The sequence below is a fragment of the Oncorhynchus clarkii genome, chromosome 12, assembly GCF_045791955.1.
Source record: "Oncorhynchus clarkii lewisi isolate Uvic-CL-2024 chromosome 12, UVic_Ocla_1.0, whole genome shotgun sequence".
Classification (NCBI taxonomy): domain Eukaryota; kingdom Metazoa; phylum Chordata; class Actinopteri; order Salmoniformes; family Salmonidae; genus Oncorhynchus; species Oncorhynchus clarkii.
In genome coordinates, this window is record NC_092158.1 from 69,735,866 (window position 1) to 69,753,358 (window position 17,493).

General features: G+C 43.1%; 1 protein-coding gene across 1 annotated transcript in view; it reads right to left on the reverse strand.

Moving 5' to 3' along the window:
- Positions 1 to 17,493, reverse strand: part of LOC139421130 (LIM and SH3 domain protein 1-like) — a 42,017-nt gene that overhangs the window by 13,254 nt on the left and 11,270 nt on the right. The window contains exons 2-3 of the mRNA XM_071171726.1: positions 12,409 to 12,503; positions 6,777 to 6,861 (exon numbers count right to left, since the gene is read on the reverse strand). Of these exons, the coding sequence (XP_071027827.1) occupies positions 6,777 to 6,861; positions 12,409 to 12,503 (180 nt within the window). The remainder of the gene's footprint in view (positions 1 to 6,776; positions 6,862 to 12,408; positions 12,504 to 17,493) is intronic.

Sequence of the window (17,493 nt, forward strand, 5' to 3'; positions counted from 1 at the left end):
GGTAGAGGAAACCTGCCATCCCTACACCATCCCGACAGTGAAGCATGGTGGTGGCAGGATCATACTTTGGGGATGTTTTTCAGAAGCCGGGACTGGGAGACTAGTCAGAATCGAGGGAAAGATAAACAGAGCAAAGTACAGAGATCCTTGATGAAAACCTGCTCCAGAGCGCTCAGGACCTCAGACTGGGGGCGAAGGTTCACCTTTCAACAGGGCAATGACCCTAAGCACACAGCCAAGACAACGCAGGAGTGGCTTCGGGACAAGTCTGAATGTCCTTGAGTGGCCCAGGCAGAGCCCGGACTAGAACCCAATCCAACATCTCTGGAGAGACCTGAAAATAGCTGTGCAGCAATGCTCCCCAACCAACCTGACAGAAGATTGAGAGTATCTGCAGAGAAGAATGTGATAAACTTCCCAAATGCAGGTGTGCCAAGCTTGTAGACGACTAGAGACTAGAGACTAAATCGCTGCCAAAGGTGCTTCAACAAAGTACTGAGCAAAGGGTTGGAATACTTATGTAAATATGCACATTTTGATATAAATATATACATTTGCAAACATTTCTTTAAAACATTTTTTTGCTTTGTCATCATGGGATAGTGTGTGTAGAATGGTGAGGGGGAAAAAAACTATTGAACACATTTTAGAATAAGGTACCAATGTAACAAAATGTGGAATAAGTCAAGGGGTCTGAATACTTTCCGAATGCACTGTATGTGATCATAACAGTCGGGCAACCAAATTGAGCACTGCTGACTGCCTTTCAGATCTTCTGCCAATCCCTCTACTGTTGTCTACTAAATACAGTTGAAGTCGGAAGTTAACATACACCTTAGCGAAACACACTTAAACTTAGTTTTTCACAATGCCTGACATTTAATCCTAGTAAAAAAAAAAAATCAGGATCACCACTTTATTTTAAGAATTTGAACTTTCAGAATAATAGTAGAGAGAATGATTTAGTTCAGCTTTTATTTCTTTCATCGCATTTCCAGTGGGGCAGAAGTTTATATACACTCAATTAGTATTCGGTAGCATTGTCTTTAAATTGTTTAACTTGGGTCAAACGTTTCGAGTAGCCTTCCACAAGCTTCCCACAGTAAGTGGGTAAATTTCAGCCCATTCCTCCTGACAGAGCTGGTGTTACTGAGTCAGGTTTGTGGGCCACCTTGCTCGCACACGCTTTTTCAGTTCTGCCCACAAATGTTCTATTGGATTGAGGTCAGGGCTTTGTGATGGCCACTCCAATACCTTTACATTGTTGTCCTTAAGCCATTTTGCCACAACTTTGGAAGTATGCTTGGGGTAATTGTCCAAGTGTACCAGTCCCTCCTGCAGCAAAGCACCCCCACAACATGCTGCTGCCACCCCCGTGCTTCCCGGTTGGGATGGTGTTCTTCGGCTTGCAAGCCTCCCCCTTTTCCTCCAGACATGACGATGGACATTATGGCCAAACAGTTCTATTTTTATTTCATCAGACCAGAGGACATTTCTCCAAAATGTACGATCTTTGTCCCCATGTACAGTTGCAAACCGTAGTCTGGCTTTTTGATGACTGTTTTGGAACAATTGCTACCTCCTTGCTGAGCGGCCTTTCAGGTTATGTCGATGTAGGACTCGTTTTACTGTCCATATAGATACTTTTGTACCCGTTTCCTCCAGCATCTTCACAAGGTCCTTTGCTGTTGTTATGGGATTGAGTTGCACTTTTCGCACCAAAGCACGTTCATCTCTAGGAGACAGAACGTGTCTCCTTCCTGAGTGGTATGACGGCTGCGTGGTCCCATGGTGTTTATACTTGCGTACTATTGTTTGTACAGATGAACGTGGTACCTTCAGGCGTTTGGAAATTGCTCCCAAGGATGAACCAGACTTGGAGGTATACCATTTTTTTTCTGAGGGCTTGGCTGACTTCTTTTGATTTTCCCAAGAAGCAAAGAGGCACTGAGTTTGAAGGTAGGCCTTGAAATACATCCACAGGTACAGCTCCAATTGACTCAAATGATGTCAATTAGCCCATCAGAAGCTTCTAAAGCCGTGACATTATTTTCTGGAATTTTCCAAGTTGTTTAAAAAGGCACAGTCAACTTAGTGTATGTAAACTTCTGACCCACTGGAATTGTGATACAGTGAATTATAAGTGAAATAATCTGACTGTAAACAATTATTGGAAAAATGACTTGTGTCATGCAAAGTAGATGTCCTAACCGACTTGCCAAAACTATAGTTAGTTAACAGGAAATTTGTGGAGTGGTTGAAAAACGAGTTTTAATGACTCCAACCTAAGTGTACGTCAACTTCCGACTTCAACTCTACACCCCAACTCTCCTGTTCTAGCAGTTGGACAAACCAATGCATTTTCCAGACAGTTTTATTAAGGCCAACTGTCTCTCATAACCTTTCACCCACAGTCTTCTCAATACCCCCAAATCCCCCCCCCCACCTCTTGCCAAACCATGTCCAGATCTCCATGCAGCCACCAGGCCTCAGAGCCTGGCCGATAGAAATCAGCCTTCTATCACAGGAAGTACCAGAATAAGTCTATTTTGAAAAAAAAAATACCAGAAACTGGGTAACCTGTTATTGCTATAATAAGATGAGATTGGAGACTTGCTCTCTGTGCACTAAGAGTTGGTGGTGTGTGTGTGTGTCCGTTTTAGAGCTACTGCACTTTGTCATATGATGTAGGCGGTGTGTGTTTACACGTAGCAGAGATGTGGAGCTGGTTGATCTCCTCTGTAGGTTGGTGCTGTAGATACTAGCTCCAGCATCTGTCAGTTGTCTCATTAGCCTCCGTGTGTGTGTGTGGCTGGTCTCTTATCTCTGTGTGGCCATGTTGTCTCAGCCTTTGTTTACTGGACTTCTAGGATCCACCCAGTCCTCTTGGAGCCCCCTGGGAGCTGGTTAGCAGACTACATACACTGGGACAGTCAGTCAAGTATGGCTGCTAATCCACAGCTAAACCCGACACACGCACACTCACAGAGAGAAACAAACACAGAGACACAAACACACGCTCATCCCCTCTGCATGTAATCCGGATTGGTGGTGGTGCTGTTAATCAGCATGGGTCTGGACTGTGACTGACTGCAGTGGCCATTTCTCCAAATCTAGTCTTCTAGTCATCCTCTCACTTTATACAGAGAAAGAGATGGAACGAGAGAGACACACTAGTGAGGGGGCATCGGGACTGAGTCGGACTATCGCTTCCAGTCCACATGACTCTTGTGGCAAAGAGAGCTGGCGAAGAGTGTGTGTGTGATATATGGGGGGGGGGGGAATCAAAGAGAAGAGAGAGACCGGAACAGATGGTGTTTTTCTACATGGGGTGTTAGTCTGTTCAACAAACTACTAATAACCTGTCCTCCTAAATACGTATCAGAATCACACTTGGGAACATTATTAATATAAACTAAAGGATTTGTAAATGTAGCTGTGTGTGAGTTGAGTAAGTGTGTGGGGAATACTCCATGTACCGGTGGCTGACTAAGGGTCCTTTGTGAGCCTCCCATAGACGTTTCCTGAACACACTGTGTGGCCGTAGCAGAGGCCCTGTCATAGAGTATTAGAGGAGTAGACAGGAAATAGGCTCTGACTCAAACTGTCCGCGTGTCTCGGAAACTGTGAACATACAAAAGTGTGTGTGTGTGTGTGTCTGTAACTAGCTACTGTACGTCTGTGTGTGTGTGCCCATGCCAGCTCATGATTTGAGTGTTAGAGTGGCGAATGGAGGTGGAGGGTGTTAGTGTGCGGTGAACTGGGGCCGCTTCTATCCCCTCACCACTGCCCGCAGTGTTGCCACGGGAACCCTATTGCTATGGTAGCAGGGTAGGGAGGTCTGTCACACCTCATTACAATACTTTACGAGAGGAAAAGACGGAAAGACACTGATACAGGAGGAGGGAGGTCGAAGGAGGAAGAGAAAGTGAAATCTGAAGAGGAGAGAAATGAGAGGAATGCCAATAGAGACAGGCTCTTCGTCATAAAAAGGGGGGGAACTTTGTCTCTTCTGGGGGAGGTAAAATATGAATGAACGAAAGAGGGGAAAAGAGAAGAGTGAGAGGAGAAAGCGGGGGAGGGAAGGAAAAGGAGAACCATGACTGGAGGAGAATCAGCAATGACACAGGCAGAGAACCGAGCAGGAAGATAGAGGATGACTGCATGCTAACATGTGGGAGGAGAGCGAGACAACACATCCTAGCAGTTTAAAGGAGTGTCTCCACAAACAGCAATGATCATCATAGATCATTAGAACATCATAGATCATTAGAGCCAGAGCATCATCATAGATCATTAGAACATCATAGATCATTAGAGAATCATAGATCATTAGAGCCAGAGCATCATCATAGATCATTAGAACATCATAGATCATTAGAGAATCATAGATCATTAGAGAATCATAGATCATTAGAGCCAGAGCATCATAGATCATTAGAACATCATAGATCATTAGAGAATCATAGATCATTAGAGCCAGAGCATCATCATAGATCATTAGAACATCATCGATCATTAGAGCCAGAGCAGCATCATCGATCATTAGAGAATCATAGATCATTAGAGCCAGAGCAGCATCATAGATCATTAGAGCCAGAGAAGCATCATAGATCATTAGAACATCATAGATCATTAGAACATCATAGATCATTTGAGCCAGAGCATCATCATAGATCATTAGAACATCATAGATCTTTAGAGAATCATAGATCATTTGAGCCAGAGCATCATCATAGATCATTAGAACATCATAGATCATTAGAACAAGAGCATCATCATAGATCATTAGAGCCAGAGCATCATCATAGATCAATAGAGAATCATAGATCATTTGAGCCAGAGCATCATCATAGATCATTAGAACATCATAGATTATTAGAGCCAGAGCAGCATCATAGATCATTAGAGAATCATAGATCATTAGAGAATCATAGATCATTAGAGCCAGAGCATCATCATAGATTAGGGCTGGGCGATAGGAACAAAATATTATATCGCCGTATTTATAAAAATACAAATAAAAAATTTAAAAATTGATGGCATGACTGTATTTTTAGTTTTTGAATAATAAGTTTTGCTTTATGAGTAGTGAGTGAGCCTAAGGTGGCAACACATACTCATTGAAATCACTTAGAATGCATTTCTCCATTCTGATTGTTTTATACTGTTCAATTCAAGCAAAACAAATGTCAGCACTTTTATCATTTCTGCATTTCCTGCCCTCAATTGCAGTGGTGGAAAAAGTAGCCAATTGTCATACTTGAGTACAGATGCATTAACAGAAAATGCCTCAAGTAAAAGTCACCCAGTAAAATACTACTTGAGAAAAGTCTAAAAGTATTTGGTTTGAAATATACTTAAGTATCAAAAGTAAAATTATAAATCCTTTCAAATTCCTTATATTAAGCAAACCAGATGGCACCATTTTCTTTTTTACAGATAGCCAGGGGCACACTCCAAAACTCAGACATAATTTACAAACAAAGCATGTGTGTTTAGTGAGTCTGCCAGATCCAAGGCAGTAGATGACCAGGGATGTTCTCTTGACAAGTGCGTGAATTGGACCATTTTCTTGTCCTGCTCAGCATTCAAAATGTAACGAGTACTTTTGGATGTCAGGGAAAATGTATGGAGTAGAAAGTACAGTATTTTCGTTAGGAATGTAGTGAAGTAAAAGTAAAAGTTGTCAAAAATACAAAGAGTAAAGTACAGATACTAAAAAAAAAGAATGTAGTACTTGAAAGTATTTTTACATCACTGCTCAATGGAGATCATTTCCACACTGCCACATAGGGCTGCACGATATGGGCAAATAATCTAGGACTTATTTTTAAACAGATTTTGCAATTGCGAATTGACTTGCGAATTAGAGCAAAACTGTTGGAATCATGGAAATAGAATGACTATTGTAATTCTATAGTTAGAATATGATAGCGGGCACTTTGAATACAGTGTTTGAGATGACAATGATTTAAAATGCCAGGGAGGAGTTATTGTGACAGGGTAGGTCCTACAGTTTTGATACGCGTTTCCTAGGGGACCCTATAAGCTTTGGCTACATTGCATGTTCTCTTAGCTACTTCATGTAGCTATCATATTCTTGCTATGGATATTCCTCTTTGATTTAGAAGATACGGTGGCACAAACATGCTGATTTAGCTAGCTACGTTTGCTCTTACTCAGTACATTTATTAGCTAGCTATTAGCATTAGCGACTAACAATTAGCGTCTCACAAGATTTCGGGCAACATGCTAAGAAAAAGACAAACTAGCTGTTTGCCGACGTAAGAAACACAAACTAAGTGTCATTCTAGAACGCTAGTGGAGTTCTATTAAGAAGCAAAGTGAAAAGAGCATTGTTGTCGTCAACATTGTTGCATGTGCAGCATTGACCATGCAGACCGAACGCAAGTGTCTCGTGGTTGAGGAACATCAAATGCGTTCCTTGAGTGACAAGGTGGCTAGGTCTGTGTGGATAGTGGCACGGAGAGAAAGAGCGGAGAGGGATGACTCAAGTAGCGAAATAAACTCTAAAAATGGACATTATACACGGCGTATCACATTTAACAAACCAAACATTCAAATACCGGTTTAGAAGGTAAAGTAAAAACCCAAACCGGTCCATGCATCAATACCGGTATATAGTAAAATACGGTATACCGCCCAGCCCTATCATATGAATTACTTCCACACTGACGGTCTTACGAGGCCTGTAAAATGGAATAGGAAGGGTGTGTGTGTGTGTGTGTGTGTTCTGGTGTGTAGCTAGTTACCTGGCTCTGCATCTTGCTCTGCTGTTTGAGGCGGAGGTTCTCGGGAGTGTCGGCCACACAGGTAAAGTTTGTCTTGGGGTAGTGTCTGTAAAAACACACAGGAGAGGGAGGAGGAAAACATTAGCACAGGGTATTCACACAGGCACACCATCTAGAACTGTGGTTCTCACCCCTTTTGACCGGCGACCTCCAAAAAGAGTGGTTCAAAGCTCGCGACCTGCTCTCACGCACATGCTCAAATCACCATGCATTGCGCAAACGTAACCTGTTATTACAGCCCTAAAACATAAGGTAAATCAAATGAAATGTTATTTGTCACATGCGCCGAATACAACAGGTGTGGACTTTGTCGTGTTCAGTTATTTGGTCGACTTTAAGACACCGAAATGAGTTTTACACCTGCATTTTAAACTGAATGTCATTCATGTTAGCAGCCAATAGGAACGAGGGATAACGTTACTTCCCTGGAGTCCCGGCCAAGCAGCATCATACGGCCTACCTGTAACGCAGCGCGGGTTACAGGATCGGACGCGTGATCGGTCTGTAGCTTTTCTCGTCCTCACAAATATCGGAATCCATTCGCCAGAATGTTACATCTTCATCCCATAAGTATTGACGGTAGTGTGATGTTACAGCCATCTCCAGACATACAACCAGTACCACCACTGAGGTATATGATAACAACACACTCAAACTAGGCCCATCTGAAATATGAAAAGGATCAATGAAATCACCAGGTAGCCCATTGCTGTTGCAAAGACGTGTCTATAGCAGATTGCTGAAGTGTGCTTTATGTGGATACTATAAATGTACTGTTTTTGCCAGGCAAGTGCTTTCTAGTCACTAATCTGGATATGCGCTTTCCCGCCTTTGCGCACCAATGTTGATGACTGGTCATTGGTATTCTGAAGCACAGATTATGTTTTTGAGACAATCATTTGATGCAATACTGTAAACATATGTTAGTAACCAGGTCGAATGGGCAAAGGTATCAATATTAAATACAAACGTAAAAATGAAGGGGAAAAAATGTGTTTTTTCCCCATTCAGATTCACACTGACGACCCCCCAAAACCTTTTCGGGGGCCCCAGTTTGAGAACCACTGGTCTAGAAAAGGTGTATTTAAATCTGACCTACCAGGTGTGGACTACTGCTGGTTCTGTTATACCTGATAATTCATTGCACCCATTTGGTGTCCCAGGTCTAAAATCAGTCAAGAAGGGAAGATTTTTTTTTTTTTAAAGGCAACAGAACTGGTTTCGAGGTCCAGATGACTCGAAGAGTCTAGAATTTTAAGAAAAGCAAGGCAGCTCAAATAAACCTCAGTCATTGTTAGAGATTGTCTCCAGGGTGAATTAGGAACCCATGTAGACAGATGCCATCTCTAAGAGAACACAGTCAGTTTCTATTGGTCTCCTGTCACCGTCAACAGGGGCCTGAGGTGACTGGCAGGAGGGGGGGGGGGGGTGCGTTGTGGGGGGGGGGATGTTTCTTTCAAGGTTACTAAATGCCTGGTTGAGAGTCATAGCAGGTGTGGAAAAACCAGTGGTGGGAAAAGTTTCCAATTGTCATACTTGAGTAAAAGTAAAGATACCTTAATATAAAATGACTCAAGTAAAAGTCATCTAGTAAAATACTACTTGAGTAAACATCTAAAAGTATTTGGTTTTAAATATACTTAAGTATCAAAGTATAAATCATTTCAAATTCCTTATATTAAGCAAGCAGGACGGCACAATTTTATTTTTTTATTTATGATAGCCGGGGGCACACTCCAACACTCAGACATAATTTGCAAACGAAGCATGTTTCCCTCAACTGAAGCTAGCTGCTCATATGGACTCCACTACCCAGCATGCCCCAGGGGGTGGGACGACCTCAATCCCCCACCCCCTGCATCGGGTATCCCAGTTAGGCAATATGTTTAGTGTTTCCTTGACAACTTGGTAATTGAATTTATACTTAAACTGATGTAGAAAGACGGACGAGCTCAAAGCCTCAAACAATGAGGCCTTCTGAAGAATGTTGTGCAATTATCTAATAACAGGAATGAGAAAAGAACTAACAAGCACTTTTAAACCCACACACAGCTCAGCTCAAACAGCAGAGAGGGAGTGTGAGCCCAGAGTATAGTGAAAGTGCTGAACAGAGCACTTTACAGGTTGTGTGATATTAAGATTAAGATCACTTAAACTGGTCAATTGTACACAAGGTCCAACCAAAATGTGACTCCACTTTTAACCCAACCCCTCCAAAAGACACACATACAGGGTTGTTGGAGAAGTGTGGGGGGGCTGCCACACTGAGCAACCAGGGAGCTGTTGTTGTGGGGGGTTAAGGGCCTTGCTCAAGGGCACAACGGCAGGCAAAAGCATCTAGGATTTGATACCAGCAACTTTCTGGTTGCCAGCTCCGTTCTTGGACAATTTGTCCTGTTGGACCCGGGATTCGAACTGGAAACCCTCCGGTTGCGGCCTTGCCTCTAACGGCTGGCTACCTGCAACCTTCCTTGCAGTGGAGCGTGCAAGCACACACAGGTCCGTGTATGCTCAGACACACGTTCCTGAAAAGGCAGAGAGAGTACTGCTATCAAATTCCATTCAAATGTAGTGGTTGGCTGTGCTAGCGGGCAGCTTAGGTCAGGGTTAGAGCTGAAGCCTCAGTTTGCCATGTCATGTGTAACGTTTGGTTCCAGCATCCTGTTGTAATCTACTGTTCTATAGAGCTCTAGGACTGTGACTGGGTCGGCTTGGGGAAACTGAGGTGCACTCCACTCACTTCATTCTAAAAGTCATAATAGATTATTTGTGGGTTTTATTTGGGGATACGGGTGTGTCTGGTTGGTTTGTGGCCAGTGTGTGCTCTACAGAGCCTCTTTTGTGCTTTAGGCTGCTGCAGCATGGAACAGAGAGACGAGTGTGCAGCTGGCACACAGATACTTGATACTCATTGTGCGTTTGAGTTTGTTTTGGTGTGTGTATGTGTGTGTGTGTGTGTACACGACTTCAACTATACTTGTGGGGACCAGTTATACAGGAATGTGTGTGTGAAGGCTATGTAATGCCTGTACATGTATGAGTCTTGCGTCTGGCGGCAGTAACCAATAGCACTCATCTATCTGTCAGGCTGCAGTGGAACAAGGTTAGGAGTCACACACTGCCTCCCTCTGCTATCAATGACAGCCACAAACACACATTATTAGACTGCTTCTTTTCCACCTGCTCCTAGTTCCACTATGCCGGTAACCCTTGCTCTCTCCAGTAGAACATGATAGAACAGGAACTAACTAACTACTGGAGAGAGCAAGGGTTACTGGCATAGTGGAACTAGGAGCAGGTGGAAAATAACTTTCTGGTAGGCCACACCCACTGCTGTCCATAGGGGCACTCAAGGGCAAAGTAGCTGACCTAGGATCAGTTTACTCTCAATGCTAAATTAATTAGCCTAACCCTCGATGGGATGAGAATACCCGATGTGGCCCTGGATCGTAGTCGGGGAAAACATCAATGGAAGCGACTCCGAGGTAGGCTGGGGCAGAGTACTATAGAGTATAGAGTAGGTGTGTAGTAAGCCTCTGGCTTTATCTACGGGACTGAGCTGGTGTAGATGGCAGAACACAGAGAGACCGCGCCGTCTGACTGGCGTCCACACAGGAAGACTGACAGAAGCCACGACACAGAGGCTAAAATGTTAAAACATGTCTGGCTGAGACATTTCACTGAGCACTTGGGCAAACTGTGAAAAGTACCAGCGCTGCTAGAACACTGGGATTATGTAATTCTCTCAGAAAGAATGGCTTGTGTTGACTTCTGTTATTCATTCACTATACAGTTAGACACAAATTGAAAGTAAAACTTGCCAACTGTGTTACTACAGAACAGGGCTCTTCAAATCTGAGCCTGGAGGTCCGGAGTACTGCTGGGTTTCTGTTCTACCCGTTCTGACAATTCATTTCACCCACCTGGTGTCACAGTCACCGGTAAGAAGGGAAGATTGACTCAAAGCACCGATTTGTATATATAAAATAAAAACTAGGTAGGGTTAGGTAGTGCTACTCGGCTGTACCTGCGCCAAAACGCCAGTCATTTTCACTCAATAGTTTGTTCTCCATTTTTTTAAACAGTGAGCCAACATGGTTCTCAGCACTTCTTTCTATGACTGATCAAAACAACTCAGCAATGTTTTTGGAACATCAAATCGGTATTGAACCACAATACATATTGTAAGTGCACCTAAGTACAGTGATAATATCGTATAATATCGTATGGTGAGGTCTCTGGCAGTTCCCAGGTCCAGATTTGAATTAGCCTGCTATGGAACATGGTGTGACTGGTCAAGGTGAAACTGCCGCTATAAACACTATTGATTAAATTAAAGTTTGTTTACAGCGTTTGTGAATCCAGGGGTCATGAGAACAACAACAATGGTATGACAGTAGCTTGCCCAAGGCGCTCTCAAACTCCACGGAAACAAAATTGCCAAGAAGAATTTCCAATCTGTCCGTCCTCCTAAATCTCCTACAATCCCCCTATGAGCTGGCCGACTAATCAGGGCACAGGGATTCTCAGCCCAGCTGTGGGTGGGCAGCGTTCAGTGAAAACAAACTTCTATCCACTGCAGAGAGAAAACTACACTATGATCACAGTAAAACCACAACACAGTTATAGTAGAGTTAGAGCAGGGGGGGGGGGGGGGGGGGGGGGGCTCTTCCGCTGATGGGGTTTACTCTGACGAACAGGGATTTACACAAACGGAAAGAAGAGCAATAAACAGTCTGGAGGGGCCTGCTTCCTAAAGGAGGGAGAGCGAGAACGGAGGTCTGAGGAGAGAATAGAGATGATCCTGCTAAAGGCAAAGCCGCATGATCTCTCTGAAAGATCGAGATCTAAGAGAGTGACTGGAGAAGTAGGAAGTTCATGGGAAAATCCCTACTCTCCAGTATTCAAAATGAACTTGTGTGTGTGTGTGTGTGTGTTTTCCTGGTTGGATTCTGGGCAGAGAGACAGATGGACAAACATATTGAGAAGCGGAGGAGAAGGTTGCAAGGGTGTATCATTAGTTAAAGAGTGTTTTCCTAGCCAGACGTGTAATTGAGTGCATGTCACTAACTGTGTGTACGTGAGGGAAGGGGGTCACTAACTGGCCACGCCTTCTTTCCCCAAACACACAATCAAAAAGGATTGGCGCGGAGAGAGGGGAATTCCAAGGATTCCTAACCAGCCGTAGGAGCGTGGGCTTGAGTGGGAGTGTGTGTGTGAAGCCTGAGTTGGCTGGTGTGTGTGTGTCACTGCTGAGGAACTTATGGAATTTTCCTTGTTGGCCCCCTGACAAGGAGGGGGTGTAAGCATGCCCTTTCCCACACCCAGCTCTTCTCTTCGGTGAGCCAGAGACACAGAAATGGAGGAGAGGAGATGAGGAAATAAGGAAGGGAGGAACTGAGGAGCAGCGCTCTGAAGTACACACAGCTGGGTTTGGAACATCACACACACCACTTTGGGTCAGTCTCTGGACCAGTCTTCCGCAATAGGCTAAATCAGCCACTTCTGTTTGGTGTGAGGGACGAACACCTGAGCTTTTTGCGAACCTCTATTACGTCTCTCACACACACACACAGGTTTGGGGACTACTTACGCATTGCAGTATGGTCTCTTTTCAAAGCCTTTGTAATTCTTCATGTTTAGAGTCATTTTGCAGATCTCACAGCTGAAGCATCCTTTGTGCCAGTACTGTCAGAGAGAGAGAGAGAGAGGGAGAGATTAGACATTCATTTCACTGTTCTCAATGCTAGCATGGAGGACCTAAACCACGCAGCATATTCACACCAGGAAGTGACATAATTGGATGAATAAGAACATAATGATCTTTTTAGCTGGAGGAAAGAGGGAGAATGGAGAAGAGCGGTCTGTTTGTCCAGGCGCAGAGGGGTTAAGGGTCACCAGACAACTTCCTCTGGGCATGTCTACACAGTGGTTATTTATAAGCCACGTCACAGGACGTGTGGCGTGTTTGCAAAACCCATGCGTGAAGCCCAGTGGCTGACTAGACACCGTTTAGAGCAGAGCCACATCCACTTTTAGAGAGAACTGCCAACGTCCACCATGACACCCCACCCATCTTCTGTAAAAGTTAACTCCCTCATAGAACTAAGCAGCATTGAGGATCCCTGAACAGTTTTGGTCGTGTTTTAGAGATGAAACCTGCTGGCTTGAGCATCCTGTCAGAAAGCCCTTCTACCATGGTGGATGGAGAGGTAGTTGTGTGCATTTGAAAAGGCATTCCAACCGCCCCAGGCATCCAGCGCACCTTCTTGGTACTCCACTAACGCCACTCGTAATGGTCAGCCACTCTCTGAAGAGGTTGCACAATGACGCAAACGTCTGAGGATACACACAGTGTTTTAATGAGAGCTAAATGTCCTGACAGGTTGTTAACCTAGCTGGCAGCATAATCAAGGCCTCAAAGGCACACCGCCTTAATATTCCCTGGCTTTGTGTGGAGATCTAACGTTAATCAGAAACACACACACGCGTCACACACACATCTAGTGACTGACCCAGTTTCCCTGCCCTGACCCTACTCACCCATAGCCATTCACAACACTGCCAACAGAGCACATTGAGCTGTCTTAATGGGATGACTGACGGCTGGAAAAGACTTGTGTTCAGTTTGATTTGACCCCATCTCTTCCTTTCTGTCCGTTCAGCTCTGCAAGCCTTGGTCTCCTTCTCTCCCTCTATCCATATTCACAACAGCCCTATCCTTCTTAGTCTCACACCCCCCTCTCTCGACAGCAGGCTGATCTGTGGCCTGAGGGTTCAGAGGGGGACCGAGGGAGGGAGGCTTGAGGGAAAGAGGAAGGAACATGAGAGAGCGATGAGAGGGAGGGGTGGATGAGAGTAACGCCAGGGAGTGAGGCAATGATCTGGCCGTTCCTGCTATCAAGGGAAGGCGAGAGAGAGAGAGAGAGAGGGAGAAAGATAGTCTTTATTAACATGGCTCTGGGGTATTCTCTATTCAGCCATTCCTTTTTATCCCTCTCACTAAACATGTTCCACTACTTGCCTACACACACAAAGCACATAAATAAGACAGCCCACTGAAGCAGATAGACAAACATACATAGTAAATTGTGCAGTGTCCCTGTGGTGGAGAAAGGCATTACGGCTGGTGGTATCCATCAGGTCTAGAGGTCGATCCAACTAATTGGCATGGCCGATTAATTAGGGCCGGTTTCAAGTTTTCATAATAAATCGGTAATTGTCGTTTTTGGATGCCAATTATAGCCGATTACATTGCAATCCACGAGGAGACAGCATTGTGCATGGCAGGCTGACCACCTGTTACGCGAGTGCAGCAAGGAGCCAAGGTAAGTTGCTAGCTAGCATTAAACTTATCTTATAAAAAAACAATAAATTTGAACCTTTTTGGGATAGGGGGCAGCATTTTCACTTTTGGATGAATAGCATGCCCAGACTGAACTACCTGCATCCCAGATGCTAAAATATGCATATTATTATTAGTACTGGATAGAAAACACACTGAAGTTTCTAAAACGGTTTGAATTATGTCTACGAGTATAACACAACTCATATGGCAGGCAAAAACCTGAGAAGAAATCCAAACAGGAAGTGAGAAGTCGATTTTCAAAACAGTGCCTAATGAAATCCCAGTGAGATATGAATGAGGATGCACTTCCTAGGGATTCCACTAGATGTCACCGTCTTTAGAAACTGGTTTGAGGATTCTACTATAAAGGAGGGGCTCATAATAGCTCTGAGTAGGTGGTCTGGCAGAGAGCCTCGGTCATATGACGCGCGCTCCCGACAGAGTTTGCTCTCGTTCCAATGCTTTTCTTCAGACAATGAAATTCTCCGGTTGGAACCTTATTGATGATTTATGTTCAAAACATCCTAAAGATTGATTGCATACATAATTTGACTTGTTTCTACGGACTGTAACTGAACTTTGAGTTTGTGTCTGGAGGAAGTGCTCGCGCCTCATGAAGATGGATTACTAGGTTGAACACGCTAACAACAAGTGGCTAAATTATGGGCTTTATGGAACTTTATGGAACAAATCAGTAATTTATTGTCGAACTGGGATTCCTGGGAGTGCCTTCTGATAAAGATCATCAAAGGTAAGCAAATATTTATAGTGGGTTTTTTTCTAGCGTCTGTTGAGACCAAAATGGCAGATATTCCGCTGGATGTTTTGGGTTCTGAGCACCGTTCTCAGATTATGCTTTTTCCGTAAAGTTTTTTTAATTTAGCATCTTTTATCAATGTTTATTATGAGTATTTCTGCAAATCACCGGATGTTTTGGAATCAAAACATTACTGCACGTAACACGCCAATGTACACTGAGATTTTTGGATGTAAATATATGTACATTATCGAACAAAACATACATGTATTGTGTAACATGAAGTCCTCTGATGAAGATAATCAAAGGTTAGTGATGAATTGTATCTATATTTCTGCTTTTTGTGACTCCTATCTTTGGCTGGAAAATGGCTGTGTGTGTTTTTGTGACTTGACTCTGACCTAACATAATCATATGTTGTGCTTTAGCTGTAAAGCATTTTTAAAATCGGACACGGTGGGTAGATTAACCAGATGTTTATCTTTCATTTGCTGTATTGGACTTGTTAATGGGTGAAAGTTACATTTAAAAAATATATTTTTGAATTTCGCGCGCTGCCTTTTCAGCGGAAACGCTAGCGGAACCCCTGCCCTAGAAAGTTTAACATAATCACTAGTTACCTACCTACACATGGTAGATTATATTACTAGGTAAACTAGCTTGTCCTGCGATGCCTGTTAATTTATCATCGAAACAGAGCCAACTTCAACTTCGCCAAACGGGTGATGATTTAACAGCGCATTCGCAAAAAAAGCACAATCGTTGCACCAATGTACCTAACCATAAACATCAATACTCAAGTATATATTTTTTAAACCTGCATATTTGGTTCAAAGTAATTCATGTTAGCAGGCAATATTAACTAGGAAAATGGTGTCCTTCTCTTGCGTTCAGTGTAAATAAAGTCAGGGTGCATGCAGCAGTTTGGGCCGCCTGGCTCGTTGCGAACTGTGTGAAGACCATTTCTTCCTAACAAAGACAGTAATTCATTTGCTAGAATTTTACATAACTATGACATAACATTGAAGGTAGTGCAATGTAACAGCAATATTTAGAGTTAGGGTTGCCACCCCTTTGATAAAATACGGAACGTGTCCGGATTTCACTGAAAGAATAAACGTTTTCTTTTTTAAATAATAGGTCATTAATATGGTCAAATCCGGAAACTAAGGCTCGTATAATGAAGTCTATGATTTGATATAACAGTCTAACTGAACAGTGGTAGGCAGCAGCAGGCTCGTAAGCATTCATTCATACAGCACTTTCCTGCATTTGCCAGCAGCTCATTGCAATGTTTGAAGCACAGCGCTGTTTATGACTCCAAGCCTATCAACTCCCAAGATTAGGCTGGCAATACTATAGTGCCTATAAGAACATGCAATAGTCAAAGGTATATGAAATTTTAAAAAATGGTATAGAGAGAAATAGTCCTATAAATACTATATTAACTACAACCTAAAACCTCTTACCTTGGAATATTCAAGTCTCATGTTAAAAGGAACCACCAACTTTCATATGTTCTCATGTCCTGAGCAAGGAACTTAAACGTTAGCTTTTTTACATGGCACATATTGCACTTTTACTTTCTCCAACACTTTGTTTTTGCATTATTTAAACCAAATTGAACATGTTTCATTATTTATTTGAGACTAAATTGATTTCATTTATGTATATTATTAAGTTAAAATAAAAGTGTTAATTCAGTATTGTTGTAGTTATATATATATATATACATACACATACACACACACAGTGGGGCAAAAAAGTATTTAGTCAGCCACCAATTGTGCAAGTTCTCCCACTTAAAAAGATGAGGCCTGTAATTTTCATCATAGGTACACTTCAACTATGACAAAATGAGAGAAAAAAAATCCAGAAAATCACATTGTAGGATTTTTTATGAATTTATTTGCAAATTATGGTGGAAAATAAGTATTTGGTCAATAACAAAAGTTTATCAATACTTTGTTATATACCCTTTGTTGGCAATGACAGAGGTCAAACGTTGTCTGTAAGTCTTCACAAGGTTTTCACACACTGTTGCTGGTATTTTGGCCCATTACTCCATGCAGATCTCCTCTAGAGCAGTGATGTTTTGGGGCTGTTGCTGGGCAACATGGACTTTCAACTCTCTCCAAAGATTTTCTATGGGCTTGAGATCTGGAGACTGGCTAGGCCACTCCTTGAAATGCTTCTTACGAAGCCACTCCTTCGTTGCCCGGGTGGTGTGTTTGGGATCATTGTCATGCTGAAGGACCCAGCCACGTTTCATCTTCAATGCCCTTGCTGATGGAAGGAGGTTTTCACTCAAAATCTCACGATACATGGCCCCATTCATTCTTTCCTTTACACGGATCAGTCGTCCTGGCCCCTTTGCAGAAAAAAAGCCCCAAAGAAAGATGTTTCCACCCCCATGCTTCACAGTAGGTATGGTGTTCTTTGGATGCAACTCAGCATTCTTTGTCCTCCAAACACAACGAGTTGAGTTTTTACCAAAAAGGTATATTTTGGTTTCATCTGACCATATGACATTCTCCCAATCTTCTTCTGGATCATCCAAATGCTCTCTAGCA